This window comes from Schistocerca serialis, chromosome 5 (genome assembly GCF_023864345.2).
Source record: "Schistocerca serialis cubense isolate TAMUIC-IGC-003099 chromosome 5, iqSchSeri2.2, whole genome shotgun sequence".
In the NCBI taxonomy this organism is placed as follows: Eukaryota; Metazoa; Arthropoda; class Insecta; order Orthoptera; family Acrididae; genus Schistocerca; species Schistocerca serialis.
Window position 1 is genome coordinate 685,739,924 of NC_064642.1, and position 19,991 is coordinate 685,759,914.

Sequence of the window (19,991 nt, forward strand, 5' to 3'; positions counted from 1 at the left end):
AAAAGTATAAACCACAAAAAAATGCTTACCAATGGAAGAAAATGTGTCGTGCTCCTCACCCTCCTCCCTCCCTGTGGTGCAACAGATGTCCCTTTCTCCAAAAATGTACTCAATGGGACCTTAGTGTTGCAATCACACACAAGTTGACCTGCTGTGAGGAAAAAATGAGTTAGTACATTTCAAACATGAAATAGGTCATTTTAAAATCAACATAAATAACCAAAATTACAAAAGTATAAACCACAAAAAAATGCTTACCAATGGAAGAAAATGTGTCCTGCTCCTCACCCACCTCCCTCCCTGTGGTGCAACAGATGTCCCTTTCTCCAAAAATGTACTCAATGTGACCGTAGTGTTGAAACCGCACACAAGTTGACCTGCTGTGAGGAAAAAACGAGTTAGTACATTTCAAACATGAAATAGGTCATTTTAAAATCAACATAAAAAACCAAAATTCCAAAAGTATAAACCACAAAAAAATGCTTACCAATGGAAGAAAATGTGTCCTGCTCCTCACCCTCCTCCCTCCCTGTGGTGCAACAGATGTCCCTTTCTCCAGAAATGTACTCAATGGGACCGTAGTGTTGCAACCACACACAAGTTGACCTGCTGTGAGGAAAAAACGAGTTAGTACATTTCAAACATGAAATAGGTCATTTTAAAATCAACAAAAAAACCAAAATTCCAAAAGTATAAACCACAAAAAAATGCTTACCAATGGAAGAAAATGTGTCGTGCTCCTCACCCACCTCCCTCCCTGTGGTGCAACAGATGTCCCTTTCTCCAAAAATGTACTCAATGGGACCGTAGTGTTGCAACCACACACAAGTTGACCTGCTGTGAGGAAAAAACGAGTTAGTACATTTCAAACATGAAATAGGTCATTTTAAAATCAACACAAATAACCAAAATTCCAACAGTATAAACCACAAAAAAATGCTTACCAATGGAAGAAAATGTGTCGTGCTCCTCACCCTCCTCCCTCCCTGTGGTGCAACAGGTATCCCTTTCTCCAAAAATGTACTCAATGGGACCGTAGTGTTGCAACCACACACAAGTTGACCTGCTGTGAGGAAAGAACGAGTTAGTACATTTCAAACATGAAATAGGTCATTTTAAAGCCAACATAAAAAACCAAAATTCCAAAAGTATAAACCACAAAAAAATGCTTACCAATGGAAATAAAATGTGTCGTGCTCCTCACTCTCCTCCCGCCCTGTGGTGCAACAGATGTCCCTTTCTCCAAAAATGTACTTAATGGGACCGTAGTGTTGCAACCACACACAAGTTGACCTGCTGTGAGGAAAAAAGAGTTAGTACATTTCAAACATGAAATAGGTCATTTTAAAATCAACATAAAAAACCAAAATTCCAAAAGTATATACCACAATAAAATGCTTACCAATGGAAGAAAATGTGTCGTGCTCCTCACCCTCCTCCCGCCCTGTGGTGCAACAGATGTCCCTTTCTCCAAAAATGTACTCAATGGGACCGTAGTGTTGCAACCACACACAAGTTGACCTGCTGTGAGGAAAAAACGAGTTAGTACTTTTCAAACATGAAATAGGTCATTTTAAAATCAACATAAAAAACCAAAATTCCAAAAGTATAAACCACAAAAAAATGCTTACCAATGGAAGAAAATGTGTCGTGCTCCTCACCCTCCTCCCTCCCTGTGGTGCAACAGATGTCCCTTTCTCCAAAAATGTACTCAATGGGACCGTAGTGTTGCAACCACACACAAGTTGACCTGCTGTGAGGAAAAAACGAGTTAGTACATTTCAAACATGAAATAGGTCATTTTAAAGTCAACATAAAAAACCAAAATTCCAAAAGTATAAACCACAAAAAAATGCTTACCAATGGAAGAAAATGTGTCCTGCTCCTCACCCACCTCCCTCCCTGTGGTGCAACAGATGTCCCTTTCTCCAAAAATGTACTCAATGGGACCGTAGTGTTGCAACCACACACAAGTTGACCTGCTGTGAGGAAAAAACGAGTTAGTACATTTCAAACATGAAATAGGTCATTTTAAAATCAACATAAAGAACCAAAATTCCAAAAGTATAAACCACAAAAAAATGCTTACCAATGGAAGAAAATGTGCCGTGCTCCTCACCCTACTCCCTCCCTGTGGTGCAACAGATGTCCCTTTCTCCAAAAATGTACTCAATGGGACCGTAGTGTAGCAACCACACACAAGTTGACCTGCTGTGAGGAAAAAACGAGTTAGTACATTTCAAACATGAAGTAGGTCATTTTAAAATCAACATAAAAAACCAAAATTCCAAAAGTATAAACCACAAAAAAATGGCTACCAATGGAAGAAAATGTGTCCTGCTCCTCATCCTCCTCCCTCCCTGTGGTGCAACAGATGTCCCTTTCTCCAAAAATGTACTCAATGGGACCGTAGTGTTGCAACCACACACAAGTTGACCTGCTGTGAGGTAAAAACGAGTTAGTACATTTCAAACATGAAATAGGTCATTTTAAAATCAACATAAAAAACCAAAATTCCAGAAGTATAAACCACAAAAAAATGCTTACCAATGGAAGAAAATGTGTCCTGCTCCTCATCCTCCTCCCTCCCTGTGGTGCAACAGATGTCCCTTTCTCCAAAAATGTACTCAATGGGACCGTAGTGTTGCAACCACACACAAGTTGACCTGCTGTGAGGAAAAAACGAGTTAGTACATTTCAAACATGAAATAGGTCATTTTAAAATCAACATACAAAACCAAAATTCCAAAAGTATAAACCACAAAAAAATGCTTACCAATGGAAGAAAATGTGTCGTGCTCCTCATCCTTCTCCCTCCCTGTGGTGCAACAGATGTAACTTTCTCCAAAAATGTACTCAATGGGACCGTAGTGTTGCAACCACACACAAGTTGACCTGCTGTGAGGAAAAAACGAGTTAGTACATTTCAAACATGAAATAGGTCATTTTAAAATCAACATAAAAAACCAAAATTCCAAAAGAATAAACCACAAAAAAATGCTTACCAATGGAAGAAAATGTGTCCTGCTCCTCATCCTCCTCCCTCCCTGTGGTGCAACAGATGTCCCTTTCTCCAAAAATGTACTCAATGGGACCGTAGTGATGCATCCACACACAAGTTGACCTGCTGTGAGGAAAAAACGAGTTAGTACATTTCAAACATGAAATAGGTCATTTTAAAATCAACATAAAAAACCAAAATTCCAGAAGTATAAACCACAAAAAAATGCTTACCAATGGAAGAAAATGTGTCCTGCTCCTCATCCTCCTGCCTCCCTGTGGTGCAACAGATGTCCCTTTCTCCAAAAATGTACTCAATGGGACCGTAGTGTTGCAACCACACACAAGTTGACCTGCTGTGAGGAAAAAACGAGTTAGTACATTTCAAACATGAAATAGGTCATTTTAAAATCAACATTAAAAACCAAAATTCCAAAAGTATAAACCACAAAAAAATGCTTACCAATGGAAGAAAATTTGTCGTGCTCCTCATCCTTCTCCCTCCCTGTGGTGCAACAGATGTCCCTTTCCCCAAAAATGTACTCAATGGGACCGTAGTGTTGCAACCACACACAAGTTGACCTGCTGTGAGGAAAAAACGAGTTAGTACATTTCAAACATGAAATAGGTCATTTTAAAATCAACATAAAAAACCAAAATTCCAAAAGTATAAACCACAAAAAAATGCTTACCAATGGAAGAAAATGTGTCCTGCTCCTCATCCTCCTCCCTCCCTGTGGTGCAACAGATGTCCCTTTCTTCAAAAATGTACTCAATGGGACCGTAGTGTTGCAACCACACACAAGTTGACCTGCTGTGAGGAAAAAACGAGTTAGTACATTTCAAACATGAAATAGGTCATTTTAAAATCAACATAAAAAACCAAAATTCCAAAAGTATAAACCACAAAAAAATGCTTACCAATGGAAGAAAATGTGTCCTGCTCCTCATCCTCCTCCCTCCCTGTGGTGCAACAGATGTCCCTTTCTCCAAAAATGTACTCAATGGGACCGTAGTGTTGCAACCACACACAAGTTGACCTGCTGTGAGGAAAAAACGAGTTAGTACATTTCAAACATGAAAAGGTCATTTTAAAATCAACATACAAAACCAAAATTCCAAAAGTATAAACCACAAAAAAATGCTTACCAATGGAAGAAAATGTGTCCTGCTCCTCATCCTTCTCCCTCCCTGTGGTGCAACAGATGTCCCTTTCTCCAAAAATGTACTCAATGGGACGGTAGTGTTGCAACCACACACAAGTTGACCTGCTGTGAGGAAAAAACGAGTTAGTACATTTCAAACATGAAATAGGTCATTTTAAAATCAACATAAAAAACCAAAATTCCAGAAGTATAAACCACAAAAAAATGCTTACCAATGGAAGAAAATGTGTCCTGCTCCTCATCCTCCTCCCTCCCTGTGGTGCAACAGATGTCCCGTTCTCAAAAATGTACTCAATGGGACCGTAGTGTTGCAACCACACACAAGTTGACCTGCTGTGAGGAAAAAACGAGTTAGTACATTTCAAACATGAAATAGGTCATTTTAAAATCAACATACAAAACCAAAATTCCAAAAGTATAAACCACAAAAAAATGCTTACCAATGGAAGAAAATGTGTCGTGCTCCTCATCCTTCTCCTTCCCTGTGGTGCAACAGATGTCCCTTTCTCCAAAAATGTACTCAATGGGACCGTAGTGTTGCAACCACACACAAGTTGACCTGCTGTGAGGAAAAAACGAGTTAGTACATTTCAAACATGAAATAGGTCATTTTAAAATCAACATAAAAAACCAAAATTCCAAAAGAATAAACCACAAAAAAATGCTTACCAATGGAAGAAAATGTGTCCTGCTCCTCATCCTCCTCCCTCCCTGTGGTGCAACAGATGTCCCTTTCTCCAAAAATGTACTCAATGGGACCGTAGTGTTGCATCCACACACAAGTTGACCTGCTGTGAGGAAAAAACGAGTTAGTACATTTCAAACATGAAATAGGTCATTTTAAAATCAACATAAAAAACCAAAATTCCAGAAGTATAAACCACAAAAAAATGCTTACCAATGGAAGAAAATGTGTCCTGCTCCTCATCCTCCTGCCTCCCTGTGGTGCAACAGATGTCCCTTTCTCCAAAAATGTACTCAATGGGACCGTAGTGTTGCAACCACACACAAGTTGACCTGCTGTGAGGAAAAAACGAGTTAGTACATTGCAAACATGAAATAATTCATTTTAAAATCAACATACAAAACCAAAATTCCAAAAGTATAAACCACAAAAAAATGCTTACCAATGGAAGAAAATTTGTCGTGCTCCTCATCCTTCTCCCTCCCTGTGGTGCAACAGATGTCCCTTTCTCCAAAAATGTACTCAATGGGACCGTAGTGTTGCAACCACACACAAGTTGACCTGCTGTGAGGAAAAAACGAGTTAGTACATTTCAAACATGAAATAGGTCATTTTAAAATCAACATAAAAAACCAAAATTCCAAAAGTATAAACCACAAAAAAATGCTTAACAATGGAAGAAAATGTGTCCTGCTCCTCATCCTCCTCCCTCCCTGTGGTGCAACACATGTCCCTTTCTTCAAAAATGTACTCAATGGGACCGTAGTGTTGCAACCACACACAAGTTGACCTGCTGTGAGGAAAAAACGAGTTAGTACATTTCAAACATGAAATAGGTCATTTTAAAATCAACATAAAAAACCAAAATTCCAAAAGTATAAACCACAAAAAAATGCTTACTAATGGAAGAAAATGTGTCCTGCTCCTCATCCTCCTCCCTCCCTGTGGTGCAACAGATGTCCCTTTCTCCAAAAATGTACTCAATGGGACCGTAGTCTTGCAACCACACACAAGTTGACCTGCTGTGAGGAAAAAACAAGTTAGTACATTTCAAACATGAAAAGATCATTTTAAAATCAACATACAAAACCAAAATTCCAAAAGTATAAACCACAAAAAAATGCTTACCAATGGAAGAAAATGTGTCCTGCTCCTCATCCTTCTCCCTCCCTGTGGTGCAACAGATGTCCCTTTCTCCAAAAATGTACTCAATGGGACGGTAGTGTTGCAACCACACACAAGTTGACCTGCTGTGAGGAAAAAACGAGTTAGTACATTTCAAACATGAAATAGGTCATTTTAAAATCAACATAAAAAACCAAAATTCCAAAAGTATAAACCACAAAAAAATGCTTACCAATGGAAGAAAATGTGTCCTGCTCCTCATCCTCCTCCCTTCCTGTGGTGCAACAGATGTCCCTTTCTCCAAAAATGTACTCAATGGGACCGTAGTGTTGCAACCACACACAAGTTGACCTGCTGTGAGGAAAAAACGAGTTAGTACATTTCAAACATGAAATAGGTCATTTTAAAATCAACATAAAAAACCAAAATTCCAAAAGTATAAACCACAAAAAAATGCTTACCAATGGAAGAAAATGTGTCCTGCGCCTCATCCTCCTCCCTCCCTGTGGTGCAACAGATGTCCCTTTCTCCAAAAATGTACTCAATGGGACCGCAGTGTTGCAACCACAAACAAGTTGACCTGCTGTGAGGAAAAAACGAGTTAGTACATTTCAAACATGAAATAGGTCATTTTAAAATCAACATAAAAAACCAAAATTCCAAAAGTATAAACAACAAAAAAATGCTTACCAATGGAAGAAAATGTGTCGTCCTCCTCACCCTCCTCCCTCCCTGTGGTGCAACAGATGTCCCTTTCTCCAAAAATGTACTCAATGGGACCGTAGTGTTGCAACCACACAGAAGTTGACCTGCTGTGAGGAAAAAACGAGTTAGTACATTTCAAACATGAAATAGGTCATTTTAAAATCAACATAAAAAACCAAAATTCCAAAAGTATAAACCACAAAAAAATGCTTACCAATGGAAGAAAATGTGTCGTGCTCCTCACCTTCCTCCCTCCCTGTGGTGCAACAGATGTCCCTATCTCCGAAAATGTACTCAATGGGACCGTAGTGTTGCAACCACACACAAGTTGACCTGCTGTGAGGAAAAAACGAGTTAGTACATTTCAAACATGAAATAGGTCATTTTAAAATCAACATAAAAAACCAAAATTCCAAAAGTATAAACCACAAAAAAATGCTTACCAATGGAAGAAAATGTGTCGTGCTCCTCACCCTCCTCCCTTCCTGTGGTGCAACAGATGTCCCTTTCTCCAAAAATGTACTCAATGGGACCGTAGTGTTGCAACCACACACAAGTTGACCTGCTGTGAGGAAAAAACGAGTTAGTACATTTCAAACATGAAAAGGTCATTTTAAAATCAACATACAAAACCAAAATTCCAAAAGTATAAACCACAAAAAAATGCTTACCAATGGAAGAAAATGTGTCGTGCTCCTCACCCTCCTCCCTCCCTGTGGTGCAACAGATGTCCCTTTCTCCAAAAATGTACTCAATGGGACCGTAGTGTTGCAACCACACACAAGTTGACCTGCTGTGAGGAAAAAACGAGTTAGTACATTTCAAACATGAAATAGGTCATTTTAAAATCAACATAAAAAACCAAAATTCCAAAAGTATAAACCACAAAAAAATGCTTACCAATGGAACAAAATGTGTCCTGCTCCTCATCCTCCTCCCTTCCTGTGGTGCAACAGATGTCCCTTTCTCCAAAAATGTACTCAATGGGACCGTAGTGTTGCAACCACACACAAGTTGACCTGCTGTGAGGAAAAAACAAGTTAGTACATTTCAAACATGAAATAGGTCATTTTAAAATCAACATAAAAAACCAAAATTCCAAAAGTATAAACCACAAAAAAATGCTTACCAATGGAAGAAAATGTGTCCTGCGCCTCATCCTCCTCCCTCCCTGTGGTGCAACAGATGTCCCTTTCTCCAAAAATGTACTCAATGGGACCGTAGTGTTGCAACCACAAACAAGTTGACCTGCTGTGAGGAAAAAACGAGTTAGTACATTTCAAACATGAAATAGGTCATTTTAAAATCAACATAAAAAACCAAAATTCCAAAACTATAAACCACAAAAAAATGCTTACCAATGGACGAAAATGTGTCGTGCTCCTCGCCCTCCTCCCTCCCTGTGGTGCAACAGATGTCACTTTCTCCAAAAATGTACTCAATGGGACCGTAGTGTTGCAACCACACACAAGTTGACCTGCTGTGAGGAAAAAACGAGTTAGTACATTTCAAACATGAAATAGGTCATTTTAAAATCAACACAAAAAACCAAAATTCCAAAAGTATAAACCACAAAAAAATGCTTACCAATGGAAGAAAATGTGTCGTGCTCCTCACCTTCCTCCCTCCCTGTGGTGCAACAGATGTCCCTTTCTCCAAAAATGTACTCAATGGGACCGTAGTGTTGCAACCACACACAAGTTGACCTGCTGTGAGGAAAAAACGAGTTAGTACATTTCAAACATGAAATAGGTCACTTTAAAATCAACATAAAAAACCAAAATTCCAAAAGTATAAACCACAAAAAAATGCTTACCAATGGAAGAAAATGTGTCGTGCTCCTCACCATCCTCCCTCCCTGTGGTGCAACAGATGTCCCTTTCTCCAAAAATGTACTCAATGGGACCGTAGTGTTGCAACCACACACAAGTTGACCTGCTGTGAGGAAAAAACGAGTTAGTACATTTCAAACATGAAATAGGTCATTTTAAAATCAACATAAAAAACCAAAATTCCAAAAGTATAAACCACAAAAAAATGCTTACCAATGGAAGAAAATGTGTCGTGCTCCTCACCCTCCTCCCTCCCTGTGGTGCAACAGATGTCCCTTTCTCCAAAAATGTACTCAATGGGACCGTAGTGTTGCAACCACACACAAGTTGACCTGCTGTGAGGAAAAAACGAGTTAGTACATTTCAAACATGAAATAGGTCATTTTAAAATCAACATAAAAAACCAAAATTCCAAAAGTATAAACCACAAAAAAATGCTTACCAATGGAAGAAAATGTGTCGTGCTCCTCACCCTCCTCCCTCCCTGTGGTGCAACAGATGTCCCTTTCTCCAAAAATGTACTCAATGGGACCGTAGTGTTGCAACCACACACAAGTTGACCTGCTGTGAGGAGAATACGAGTTAGTACATTTCAAACATGAAATAGGTCATTTTAAAATCAACATAAAAAACCAAAATTCGAAAAGTATAAACCATAAAAAATGCTTAACAATGAAAGAAAATGTGTCGTGCTCCTCACCCTCCTCCCTCCCTGTGGTGCAACAGATGTCCCTTTCTCCAAAAATGTACTCAATGGGACCGTAGTGTTGCAACCACACACAAGTTGACCTGCTGTGAGGAAAAAACGAGTTAGTACATTTCAAACATGAAATAGGTCATTTTAAAATCAACATAAAAAACCAAAATTCCAAAAGTATAAACCACAAAAAAATGCTTACCAATGGAAGAAAATGTGTCCTGCTCCTCACCCTCCTCCCTCCCTGTGGTGCAACAGATGTCCCTTTCTCCAAAAATGTACTCAATGGGACCGTAGTGTTGCAACCACACACAAGTTGACCTGCTGTGAGAAAAAACGAGTTAGTACATTTCAAACATGAAATAGGTCATTTTAAAATCAACATAAAAAACCAAAATTCCAAAAGTATAAACCACAAAAAAATTCTTACCAATGGAAGAAAATGTGTCCTGCTACTCATCCTCCTCCCTCCCTGTGGTGCAACAGATGTCCCTTTCTCCAAAAATGTACTCAAAGGGACCGTAGTGTTGCAACCACACACAAGTTGACCTGCTGTGAGGAAAAAACGAGTTAGTACATTTCAAACATGAAATAGGTCATTTTAAAATCAACATCAGAAACAAAAATTCAAAAAGTATAAACCACAAAAAAATGCTTACCATTGGAAGAAAATGTGTCGTGCTCCTCATCCTCCTCCCTCCCTGTGGTGCAACAGATGTCCCTTTCTCCAAAAATGTACTCAATGGGACCGTAGTGTTGCAACCACACACAAGTTGACCTGCTATGAGGAAAAAACGAGTTAGTACATTTCAAACATGAAATAGGTCATTTTAAAATCAACACAAAAAACCAAAATTCCAAAAGTATAAACCACAAAAAAATGCTTACCAATGGAAGAAAATGTGTCGTGCTCCTATCCCTCCTCCCTCCCTGTGGTGCAACAGATGACCCTTTCTCCAAAAATGTACTCAATGGGACCGTAGTGTTGCAACCACACACAAGTTGACCTGCTGTGAGGAAAAAACGAGTTAGTACATTTCAAACATGAAATAGGTCATTTTAAAATCAACATAAAAAACCAAAATTCCAAAAGTATAAACCACAAAAAAATGCTAACCAATGGAAGAAAATACGTCGTGCTCCTCACCCTCCTCCCTCCCTGTGGTGCAACAGATGTCCCTTTCTCCAAAAATGTACTCAATGGGACCGTAGTGTTGCAACCACACACAAGTTGACCTGCTGTGAGGAAAAAACGAGTTAGTACATTTCAAACATGAAATAGGTCATTTTAAAATCAACATAAAAAACCAAAATTCCAAAAGTATAAACCACAAAAAAATGCTTACCAATGGAAGAAAATGTGTCGTGCTCCTCACCCTCCTCCCTCCCTGTGGTGCAACAGATGTCCCTTTCTCCAAAAATGTACTCAATGGGACCGTAGTGTTGCAACCACACACAAGTTGACCTGCTGTGTGGAAAAAACGAGTTAGTACATTTCAAACATGAAATAGGTCATTTTAAAATCAACATAAAAAACCAAAATTCCAAAAGTATAAACCACAAAAAAATGCTTACCAATGGAAGAAAATGTGTCGTGCTCCTCACCCTCCTCCCTCCCTGTGGTGCAACAGATGTCCCTTTCTCCAAAAATGTACTCAATGGGACCGTAGTGTTGCAACCACACACAAGTTGACCTGCTGTGAGGAAAAAACGAGTTAGTACATTTCAAACATGAAATAGGTCATTTTAAAATCAACATAAAAAACCAAAATTCCAAAAGTATAAACCACAAAAAAATGCTTACCAATGGAAGAAAATGTGTCGTGCTCCTCACCCTCCTCCCTCCCTGTGGTGCAACAGATGTCCCTTTCTCCAAAAATGTACTCAATGGGACCGTAGTGTTGCAACCACACACAAGTTGACCTGCTGTGAGGAAAAAACGAGTTAGTACATTTCAAACATGAAATAGGTCATTTTAAAATCAACATAAAAAACCAAAATTCCAAAAGTATAAACCACAAAAAAATGCTTACCAATGGAAGAAAATGTGTCGTGCTCCTCACCCTCCTCCCTCCCTGTGGTGCAACAGATGTCCCTTTCTCCAAAAATGTACTCAATGGGACCGTAGTGTTGCAACCACACACAAGTTGACCTGCTGTGAGGAAAAAACGAGTTAATACATTTCAAAAATGAAATAGGTCTTTTTAAAATCGACATAAAAAACCAAAATTCCAAAAGTATAAACCACAAAAAAATGCTTACCAATGGAAGAAAATGTGTCCTGCTCCTCATCCTCCTCCCTCCCTGTGGTGCAACAGATGTCCCTTTCTCCAAAAATGTACTCAATGGGACCGTAGTGTTGCAACCATACACAAGTTGACCTGCTGTGAGGAAAAAACGAGTTAGTACATTTCAAGCATGACATAGGTCATTTTAAAATCAACATAAAAAACCAAAATTCCAAAAGTATAAACCACAAAAAAATGCTTACCAATGGAAGAAAATGTGTCGTGCTCCTCACCCTCCTCCCTCCCCGTGGTGCAACAGTTGTCCCTTTCTCCAAAAATGTACTCAATGGGACCGTAGTGTTGCAACCACACACAAGTTGACCTGCTGTGAGGAACAAACAAGTTAGTACATTTCAAACATGAAATAGGTCATTTTAAAATCAACATAAAAAACCAAAATTCCAAAAGTATAAACCACAAAAAAATGGTTACCATTGGAAGAAAATGTGTCGTGCTCCTCACCCTCCTCCCTCCCTGTGGTGCAACAGATGTCCCTTTCTCCAAAAATGTACTCAATGGGACCGTAGTGTTGCAACCACACACAAGTTGACCTGCTGTGAGGAAAAAACGAGTTAGTACATTTCAAAAATGAAATAGGTCATTTTAAAATCAACATAAAAAACCAAAATTCCAACAGTATAAACCACAAAAAAATGCTTACCAATGGAAGAAAATGTGTCGTGCTCCTCACCCTCCTCCCTCCCTGTGGTGCAACAGATGTCCCTTTCTCCAAAAATGTACTCAATGGGACCGTAGTGTTGCAACCACACACAAGTTGACCTGCTGTGAGGAAAAAACGAGTTAGTACATTTCAAACATGAAATAGGTCATTTTAAAATCAACATAAAAAACCAAAATTCCAAAAGTATAAACCACAAAAAAATGCTTACCAATGGAAGAAAATGTGTCCTGCTCCTCATCCTCCTCCCTCCCTGTGGTGCAACAGATGGCCCTTTCTCCAAAAATGTACTCAATGGGACCGTAGTGTTGCAACCACACACAAGTTGACCTGCTGTGAGGAAAAAACGAGTTAGTACATTTCAAACATGAAATAGGTCATTTTAAAATCAACATAAAAAACCAAAATTCCAAAAGTATAAACCACAAAAAAATGCTTACCAATGGAAGAAAATGTGTCGTGCTCCTCATCCTCCTCCCTCCCTGTGGTGCAACAGATGTCCCTTTCTCCAAAAATGTACTCAATGGGACCGTAGTGTTGCAACCACACACAAGTTGACCTGCTGTGAGGAAAAAACGAGTTAGTCCATTTCAAACATGAAATAGGTCATTTTAAAATCAACATAAAAAACCAAAATTCCAAAAGTATAGACCACAAAAAAATGCTTACCAATGGAAGAAAATGTGTCGTGCTCCTCACCCTCCTCCCTCCCTGTGGTGCAACAGATGTCCCTTTCTCCAAAAATGTACTCAATGGGACCGTAGTGTTGCAACCACACACAAGTTGACCTGCTGTGAGGAAAAAACGAGTTAGTACATTTCAAACATGAAATAGGTCATTTTAAAATCAACATAAAAAACCAAAATTCCAAAAGTATAAACCACAAAAAAATGCTTACCAATGGAAGAAAATGTGTCGTGCTCCTCACCCTCCTCCCTCCCTGTGGTGCAACAGATATTCCTTTCTCCAAAACTGTACTCAATGGGACCGTAGTGTTGCAACCACACACAAGTTGACCTGCTGTGAGGAAAAAACGAGTTAGTACATTTCAAACATGAAATAGGTCATTTTAAAATCAACATAAAAAACCAAAATTTCAAAAGTATAAACCACAAAAAAATGCTTACCAATGGAAGAAAATGTGTCGTGCTCCTCACCCTCCTCCCTCCCCGTGGTGCAACAGATATCCCGTTCTCCAAAAATGTACTCAATGGGACCGTAGTGTTGCAACCACACACAAGTTGACCTGCTGTGAGGAAAAAACGAGTTAGTACATTTCAAACATGAAATAGGTCATTTTAAAATCAACATAAAAAACCAAAATTCCAAAAGTATAAACCACAAAAAAATGCTTACCAATGGAAGAAAATGTGTCGTGCTCCTCACCCTCCTCCCTCCCTGTGGTGCAACAGATGTCCCTTTCTCCAAAAATGTACTCAATGGGACTGTAGTGTTGCAACCACACACAAGTTGACCTGCTGTGAGGAAAAAACGAGTTAGTACATTTCAAACATGAAATAGGTCATTTTAAAATCAACATAAAAAACCAAAATTCCAAAAGTATAAACCACAAAAAAATGCTTACCAATGGAAGAAAATGTGTCGTGCTCCTCACCCTCCTCCCTCCCTGTGGTGCAACAGATGTCCCTTTCTCCAAAAATGTACTCAATGGGACCGTAGTGTTGCAACCACACACAAGTTGACCTGCTGTGAGGAAAAAATGAGTTAGTACATTTCAAACATGAAATAGGTCATTTTAAAATCAACATAAAAAACCAAAATTCCAAAAGTATAAACCACAAAAAAATGCTTACCAATGGATGAAAATGTGTCCTGCTTCTCATCCTCCTCCCTCCCTGTGGTGCAACAGATGTCCCTTTCTCCAAAAACGTACTCAATGGGGCCGTAGTATTGCAACCACACACAAGTTGACCTGCTGTGAGGAAAAAACGAGTTAGTACATTTCAAACATGAAATAGGTCATTTTAAAATCAACATAAAAAACCAAAATTCCAAAAGTATAAACCACAAAAAAATGCTTACCAATGGAAGAAAATGTGTCGTGCTCCTCACCCTCCTCCCTCCCTGTGGTGCAACAGATGTCCCTTTCTCCAAAAATGTACTCAATGGGACCGTAGTGTTGCAACCACACACAAGTTGACCTGCTGTGAGGAAAAAACGAGTTAGTACATTTCAAACATGAAATAGGTCATTCTAAAATCAACATAAAAAACCAAAATTCCAAAAGTACAAACCACAAAAAAATGCTTACCAATGGAAGAAAATGTGTCCTGCTCCTCATCCTCCTCCCTCCCTGTGGTGCAACAGATGTCCCTTTCTCCAAAAATGTACTCAATGGGACCGTAGTGTTGCAACCACACACAAGTTGACCTGCTGTGAGGAAAAAACGAGTTAGTACATTTCAAACATGAAATAGGTCATTTCAAAATCAACATAAAAAACCAAAATTCCAAAAGTATAAACCACAAAAAAATGCTTACCAATGGAAGAAAATGTGTCGTGCTCCTCACCCTCCTCCCTCCCTGTGGTGCAACAGATGTCCCTTTCTCCAAAAATGTACTCAATGGGACCGTAGTGTTGCAACCACACACAAGTTGACCTGCTGTGAGGAAAAAACGAGTTAGTACATTTCAAACATGAAATAGGTCATTTTAAAATCAACATAAAAAACCAAAATTCCAAAAGTATAAACCACAAAAAAATGCTTACCAATGGAAGAAAATGCGTCGTGCTCCTCACCCTCCTCCCTCCCTGTGGTGCAACAGATGTCCCTTTCTCCAAAAATGTACTCAATGGGACCGTAGTGTTGCAACCACACACAAGTTGACCTGCTGTGAGGAAAAAACGAGTTAGTACATTTCAAACATAAAATAGGTCATTTTAAAATCAACATAAAAAACCAAAATTCCAAAAGTATAAACCACAAAAAAATGCTTACCAATGGAAGAAAATGTGTCGTGCTCCTCACCCTCCTCCCTCCCTGTGGTGCAACAGATGTCCCTTTCTCCAAAAATGTACTCAATGGGCCCGTAGTGTTGCAACCACACACAAGTTGACCTGCTGTGAGGAAAAAACGAGTTAGTACATTTCAAACATGAAATAGGTCATTTTAAAATCAACATAAAAAACCAAAATTCCAAAAGTATAAACCACAAAAAAATGCTTACCAATGGAAGAAAATGTGTCCTGCTCCTCATCCTCCTCCCTCCCTGTGGTGCAACAGATGTCCCTTTCTCCAAAAATGTACTCAATGGGACCGTAGTGTTGCAACCACACACAAGTTGACCTGCTGTGAGGAAAAAACGAGTTAGTACATTTCAAACATGAAATAGGTCATTTTAAAATCAACATAAAAAACCAAAATTCCAAAAGTATAAACCACAAAAAAATGCTTACCAATGGAAGAAAATGTGTCGTGCTCCTCACCCTCCTCCCTCCCTGTGGTGCAACAGATGTCCCTTTCTCCAAAAATGTACTCAATGGGACCGTAGTGTTGCAACCACACACAAGTTGACCTGCTGTGAGGAAAAAACGAGTTAGTACATTTCAAACATGAAATAGGTCATTTTAAAATCAACATAAAAAACCAAAATTCAAAAAGTATAAACCACAAAAAAATGCTTACCAATGGATGAAAATGTGTCCTGCTTCTCATCCTCCTCTCTCCCTGTGGTGCAACAGATGTCCCTTTCTCCAAAAACGTACTCAATGGGGCCGTAGTATTGCAACCACACACAAGTTGACCTGCTGTGAGGAAAAAACGAGTTAGTACATTTCAAACATGAAATAGGTCATTTTAAAATCAACATAAAAAACCAAAATTCCAAAAGTATAAACCACAAAAAAATGCTTACCAATGGAAGAAAATGTGTCGTGCTCCTCACCCTCCACCCTCCCTGTGTTGCAACTGATGTCCCTTTCTCCAAAAATGTACTCAATGGGACCGTAGTGTTCCAACCACACACAAGTTGACCTGCTGTGAGGAAAAAACGAGTTAGTACATTTCAAACATGAAATAGGTCATTTTAAAATCAACATAAAAAACCAAAATTCCAAAAGTATAAACCACAAAAAAATAATTACCAATGGAAGAAAATGTGTCCTGCTCCTCATCCTCCTCCCTCCCTGTGGTGCAACAGATGTCCCTTTCTCCAAAAATGTACTCAATGGGACCGTAGTGTTGCAACCACACACAAGTTGACCTGCTGTGAGGAAAAAACGAGTTAGTACATTTCAAACATGAAATAGGTCATTTTAAAATCAACATAAAAAACCAAAATTCCAAAAGTATAAACCACAAAAAAATGCTTACCAATGGAAGAAAATGCGTCGTGCTCCTCACCCTCCTCCCTCCCTGTGGTGCAACAGATGTCCCTTTCTCCAAAAATGTACTCAATGGGACCGTAGTGTTGCAACCACACACAAGTTGACCTGCTGTGAGGAAAAAACGAGTTAGTACATTTCAAACATGAAATAGGTCATTTTAAAATCAACATAAAAAACCAAAATTCCAAAAGTATAAACCACAAAAAAATGCTTACCAATGGAAGAAAATGCGTCGTGCTCCTCACCCTCCTCCCTCCCTGTGGTGCAACAGATGTCCCTTTCTCCAAAAATGTACTCAATGGGACCGTAGTGTTGCAACCACACACAAGTTGACCTGCTGTGAGGAAAAAACGAGTTAGTACATTTCAAACATAAAATAGGTCATTTTAAAATCAACATAAAAAACCAAAATTCCAAAAGTATAAACCACAAAAAAATGCTTACCAATGGAAGAAAATGTGTCGTGCTCCTCACCCTCCTCCCTCCCTGTGGTGCAACAGATGTCCCTTTCTCCAAAAATGTACTCAATGGGCCCGTAGTGTTGCAACCACACACAAGTTGACCTGCTGTGAGGAAAAAACGAGTTAGTACATTTCAAACATGAAATAGGTCATTTTAAAATCAACATAAAAAACCAAAATTCCAAAAGTATAAACCACAAAAAAATGCTTACCAATGGAAGAAAATGTGTCCTGCTCCTCATCCTCCTCCCTCCCTGTGGTGCAACAGATGTCCCTTTCTCCAAAAATGTACTCAATGGGACCGTAGTGTTGCAACCACACACAAGTTGACCTGCTGTGAGGAAAAAACGAGTTAGTACATTTCAAACATGAAATAGGTCATTTTAAAATCAACATAAAAAACCAAAATTCCAAAAGTATAAACCACAAAAAAATGCTTACCAATGGAAGAAAATGTGTCGTGCTCCTCACCCTCCTCCCTCCCTGTGGTGCAACAGATGTCCCTTTCTCCAAAAATGTACTCAATGGGACCGTAGTGTTGCAACCACACACAAGTTGACCTGCTGTGAGGAAAAAACGAGTTAGTACATTTCAAACATGAAATAGGTCATTTTAAAATCAACATAAAAAACCAAAATTCCAAAAGTATAAACCACAAAAAAATGCTTACCAATGGATGAAAATGTGTCCTGCTTCTCATCCTCCTCTCTCCCTGTGGTGCAACAGATGTCCCTTTCTCCAAAAACGTACTCAATGGGGCCGTAGTATTGCAACCACACACAAGTTGACCTGCTGTGAGGAAAAAACGAGTTAGTACATTTCAAACATGAAATAGGTCATTTTAAAATCAACATAAAAAACCAAAATTCCAAAAGTATAAACCACAAAAAAATGCTTACCAATGGAAGAAAATGTGTCCTGCTCCTCATCCTCCTCCCTCCCTGTGGTGCAACAGATGTCCCTTTCTCCAAAAATGTACTCAATGGGACCGTAGTGTTGCAACCACACACAAGTTGACCTGCTGTGAGGAAAAAACGAGTTAGTACATTTCAAACATGAAATAGGTCATTTTAAAATCAACATAAAAAACCAAAATTCCAAAAGTATAAACCACAAAAAAATGCTTACCAATGGAAGAAAATGTGTCGTGCTCCTCACCCTCCTCCCTCCCTGTGGTGCAACAGATGTCCCTTTCTCCAAAAATGTACTCAATGGGCCCGTAGTGTTGCAACCACACACAAGTTGACCTGCTGTGAGGAAAAAACGAGTTAGTACATTTCAAACATGAAATAGGTCATTTTAAAATCAACATAAAAAACCAAAATTCCAAAAGTATAAACCACAAAAAAATGCTTACCAATGGAAGAAAATGTGTCCTGCTCCTCATCCTCCTCCCTCCCTGTGGTGCAACAGATGTCCCTTTCTCCAAAAATGTACTCAATGGGACCGTAGTGTTGCAACCACACACAAGTTGACCTGCTGTGAGGAAAAAACGAGTTAGTACATTTCAAACATGAAATAGGTCATTTTAAAATCAACATAAAAAACCAAAATTCCAAAAGTATAAACCACAAAAAAATGCTTACCAATGGAAGAAAATGTGTCGTGCTCCTCACCCTCCTCCCTCCCTGTGGTGCAACAGATGTCCCTTTCTCCAAAAATGTACTCAATGGGACCGTAGTGTTGCAACCACACACAAGTTGACCTGCTGTGAGGAAAAAACGAGTTAGTACATTTCAAACATGAAATAGGTCATTTTAAAATCAACATAAAAAACCAAAATTCAAAAAGTATAAACCACAAAAAAATGCTTACCAATGGATGAAAATGTGTCCTGCTTCTCATCCTCCTCTCTCCCTGTGGTGCAACAGATGTCCCTTTCTCCAAAAACGTACTCAATGGGGCCGTAGTATTGCAACCACACACAAGTTGACCTGCTGTGAGGAAAAAACGAGTTAGTACATTTCAAACATGAAATAGGTCATTTTAAAATCAACATAAAAAACCAAAATTCCAAAAGTATAAACCACAAAAAAATGCTTACCAATGGAAGAAAATGTGTCGTGCTCCTCACCCTCCACCCTCCCTGTGTTGCAACTGATGTCCCTTTCTCCAAAAATGTACTCAATGGGACCGTAGTGTTCCAACCACACACAAGTTGACCTGCTGTGAGGAAAAAACGAGTTAGTACATTTCAAACATGAAATAGGTCATTTTAAAATCAACATAAAAAACCAAAATTCCAAAAGTATAAACCACAAAAAAATAATTACCAATGGAAGAAAATGTGTCCTGCTCCTCATCCTCCTCCCTCCCTGTGGTGCAACAGATGTCCCTTTCTCCAAAAATGTACTCAATGGGACCGTAGTGTTGCAACCACACACAAGTTGACCTGCTGTGAGGAAAAAACGAGTTAGTACATTTCAAACATGAAGCAGGTCATTTTAAAATCAACATAAAAAACCAAAATTCCAAAAGTATAAACCACATAAAAATGCTTACCAATGGAAGAAAATGTGTCGTGCTCCTCACCCTCCTCCCTCCCTGTGGTGCAACAGATGTCCCTTTCTCCAAAAATGTACTCAGTGGGACCGTAGTGTTGCAACCACACACAAGTTGACCTGCTGTGAGGAAAAAACGAGTTAGTACATTTCAAACATGAAATAGGTCATTTTAAAATCAACATAAGAAACCAAAATTCCAAGAGTGTAAACCACAAAAAAATGCTTACCAATGGAAGAAAATGTGTCCTGCTCCTCATCCTCCTCCCTCCCTGTGGTGCAACAGATGTCCCTTTCTCCAAAAATGTACTCAATGGGACCGTAGTGTTGCAACCACACACAAGTTGACCTGCTGTGAGGAAAAAACGAGTTAGTACATTTCAAACATGAAATAGGTCATTTTAAAATCAACATAAAAAACCAAAATTCCAAAAGTATAAACCACAAAAAAATGCTTACCAATGGAAGAAAATGTGTCGTGCTCCTCACCCTCCTCCCTCCCTGT

At 39.1% G+C, this 19,991-nt stretch overlaps 2 protein-coding genes across 2 annotated transcripts in view; both read right to left on the minus strand.

Moving 5' to 3' along the window:
* The window catches only part of LOC126482177 (dentin sialophosphoprotein-like), a 195,618-nt gene extending 185,948 nt beyond the window's left edge, over window positions 1-9,670 (minus strand). The window contains exons 1-21 of the mRNA XM_050106156.1: window positions 9,667-9,670; window positions 9,413-9,454; window positions 7,811-7,852; window positions 7,582-7,623; window positions 6,438-6,479; window positions 6,209-6,250; window positions 5,980-6,021; window positions 5,752-5,793; window positions 5,294-5,335; window positions 5,065-5,106; window positions 4,836-4,877; window positions 4,607-4,648; window positions 4,379-4,420; window positions 4,150-4,191; window positions 3,922-3,963; window positions 3,693-3,734; window positions 3,464-3,505; window positions 3,235-3,276; window positions 3,006-3,047; window positions 2,777-2,818; window positions 2,548-2,589 (exon numbers count right to left, since the gene is read on the minus strand). Coding sequence (XP_049962113.1) covers window positions 2,548-2,589; window positions 2,777-2,818; window positions 3,006-3,047; window positions 3,235-3,276; window positions 3,464-3,505; window positions 3,693-3,734; window positions 3,922-3,963; window positions 4,150-4,191; window positions 4,379-4,420; window positions 4,607-4,648; window positions 4,836-4,877; window positions 5,065-5,106; window positions 5,294-5,335; window positions 5,752-5,793; window positions 5,980-6,021; window positions 6,209-6,250; window positions 6,438-6,479; window positions 7,582-7,623; window positions 7,811-7,852; window positions 9,413-9,454; window positions 9,667-9,670 — 844 coding nt within the window. The remainder of the gene's footprint in view (window positions 1-2,547; window positions 2,590-2,776; window positions 2,819-3,005; window positions 3,048-3,234; window positions 3,277-3,463; window positions 3,506-3,692; window positions 3,735-3,921; window positions 3,964-4,149; window positions 4,192-4,378; window positions 4,421-4,606; window positions 4,649-4,835; window positions 4,878-5,064; window positions 5,107-5,293; window positions 5,336-5,751; window positions 5,794-5,979; window positions 6,022-6,208; window positions 6,251-6,437; window positions 6,480-7,581; window positions 7,624-7,810; window positions 7,853-9,412; window positions 9,455-9,666) is intronic.
* A 167-nt stretch (window positions 9,671-9,837) lies between these two features.
* LOC126482178 (cilia- and flagella-associated protein 251-like) overlaps window positions 9,838-19,991 on the minus strand; it is a 31,688-nt gene continuing 21,534 nt past the window's right edge. The window contains exons 32-47 of the mRNA XM_050106157.1: window positions 19,717-19,758; window positions 19,259-19,300; window positions 18,801-18,842; window positions 18,343-18,384; window positions 17,885-17,926; window positions 17,656-17,697; window positions 17,198-17,239; window positions 16,282-16,323; window positions 15,824-15,865; window positions 15,366-15,407; window positions 14,450-14,491; window positions 13,992-14,033; window positions 12,618-12,659; window positions 12,389-12,430; window positions 11,473-11,514; window positions 9,838-9,911 (exon numbers count right to left, since the gene is read on the minus strand). Of these exons, the coding sequence (XP_049962114.1) occupies window positions 9,838-9,911; window positions 11,473-11,514; window positions 12,389-12,430; window positions 12,618-12,659; window positions 13,992-14,033; window positions 14,450-14,491; window positions 15,366-15,407; window positions 15,824-15,865; window positions 16,282-16,323; window positions 17,198-17,239; window positions 17,656-17,697; window positions 17,885-17,926; window positions 18,343-18,384; window positions 18,801-18,842; window positions 19,259-19,300; window positions 19,717-19,758 (704 nt within the window). The remainder of the gene's footprint in view (window positions 9,912-11,472; window positions 11,515-12,388; window positions 12,431-12,617; window positions 12,660-13,991; window positions 14,034-14,449; window positions 14,492-15,365; window positions 15,408-15,823; window positions 15,866-16,281; window positions 16,324-17,197; window positions 17,240-17,655; window positions 17,698-17,884; window positions 17,927-18,342; window positions 18,385-18,800; window positions 18,843-19,258; window positions 19,301-19,716; window positions 19,759-19,991) is intronic.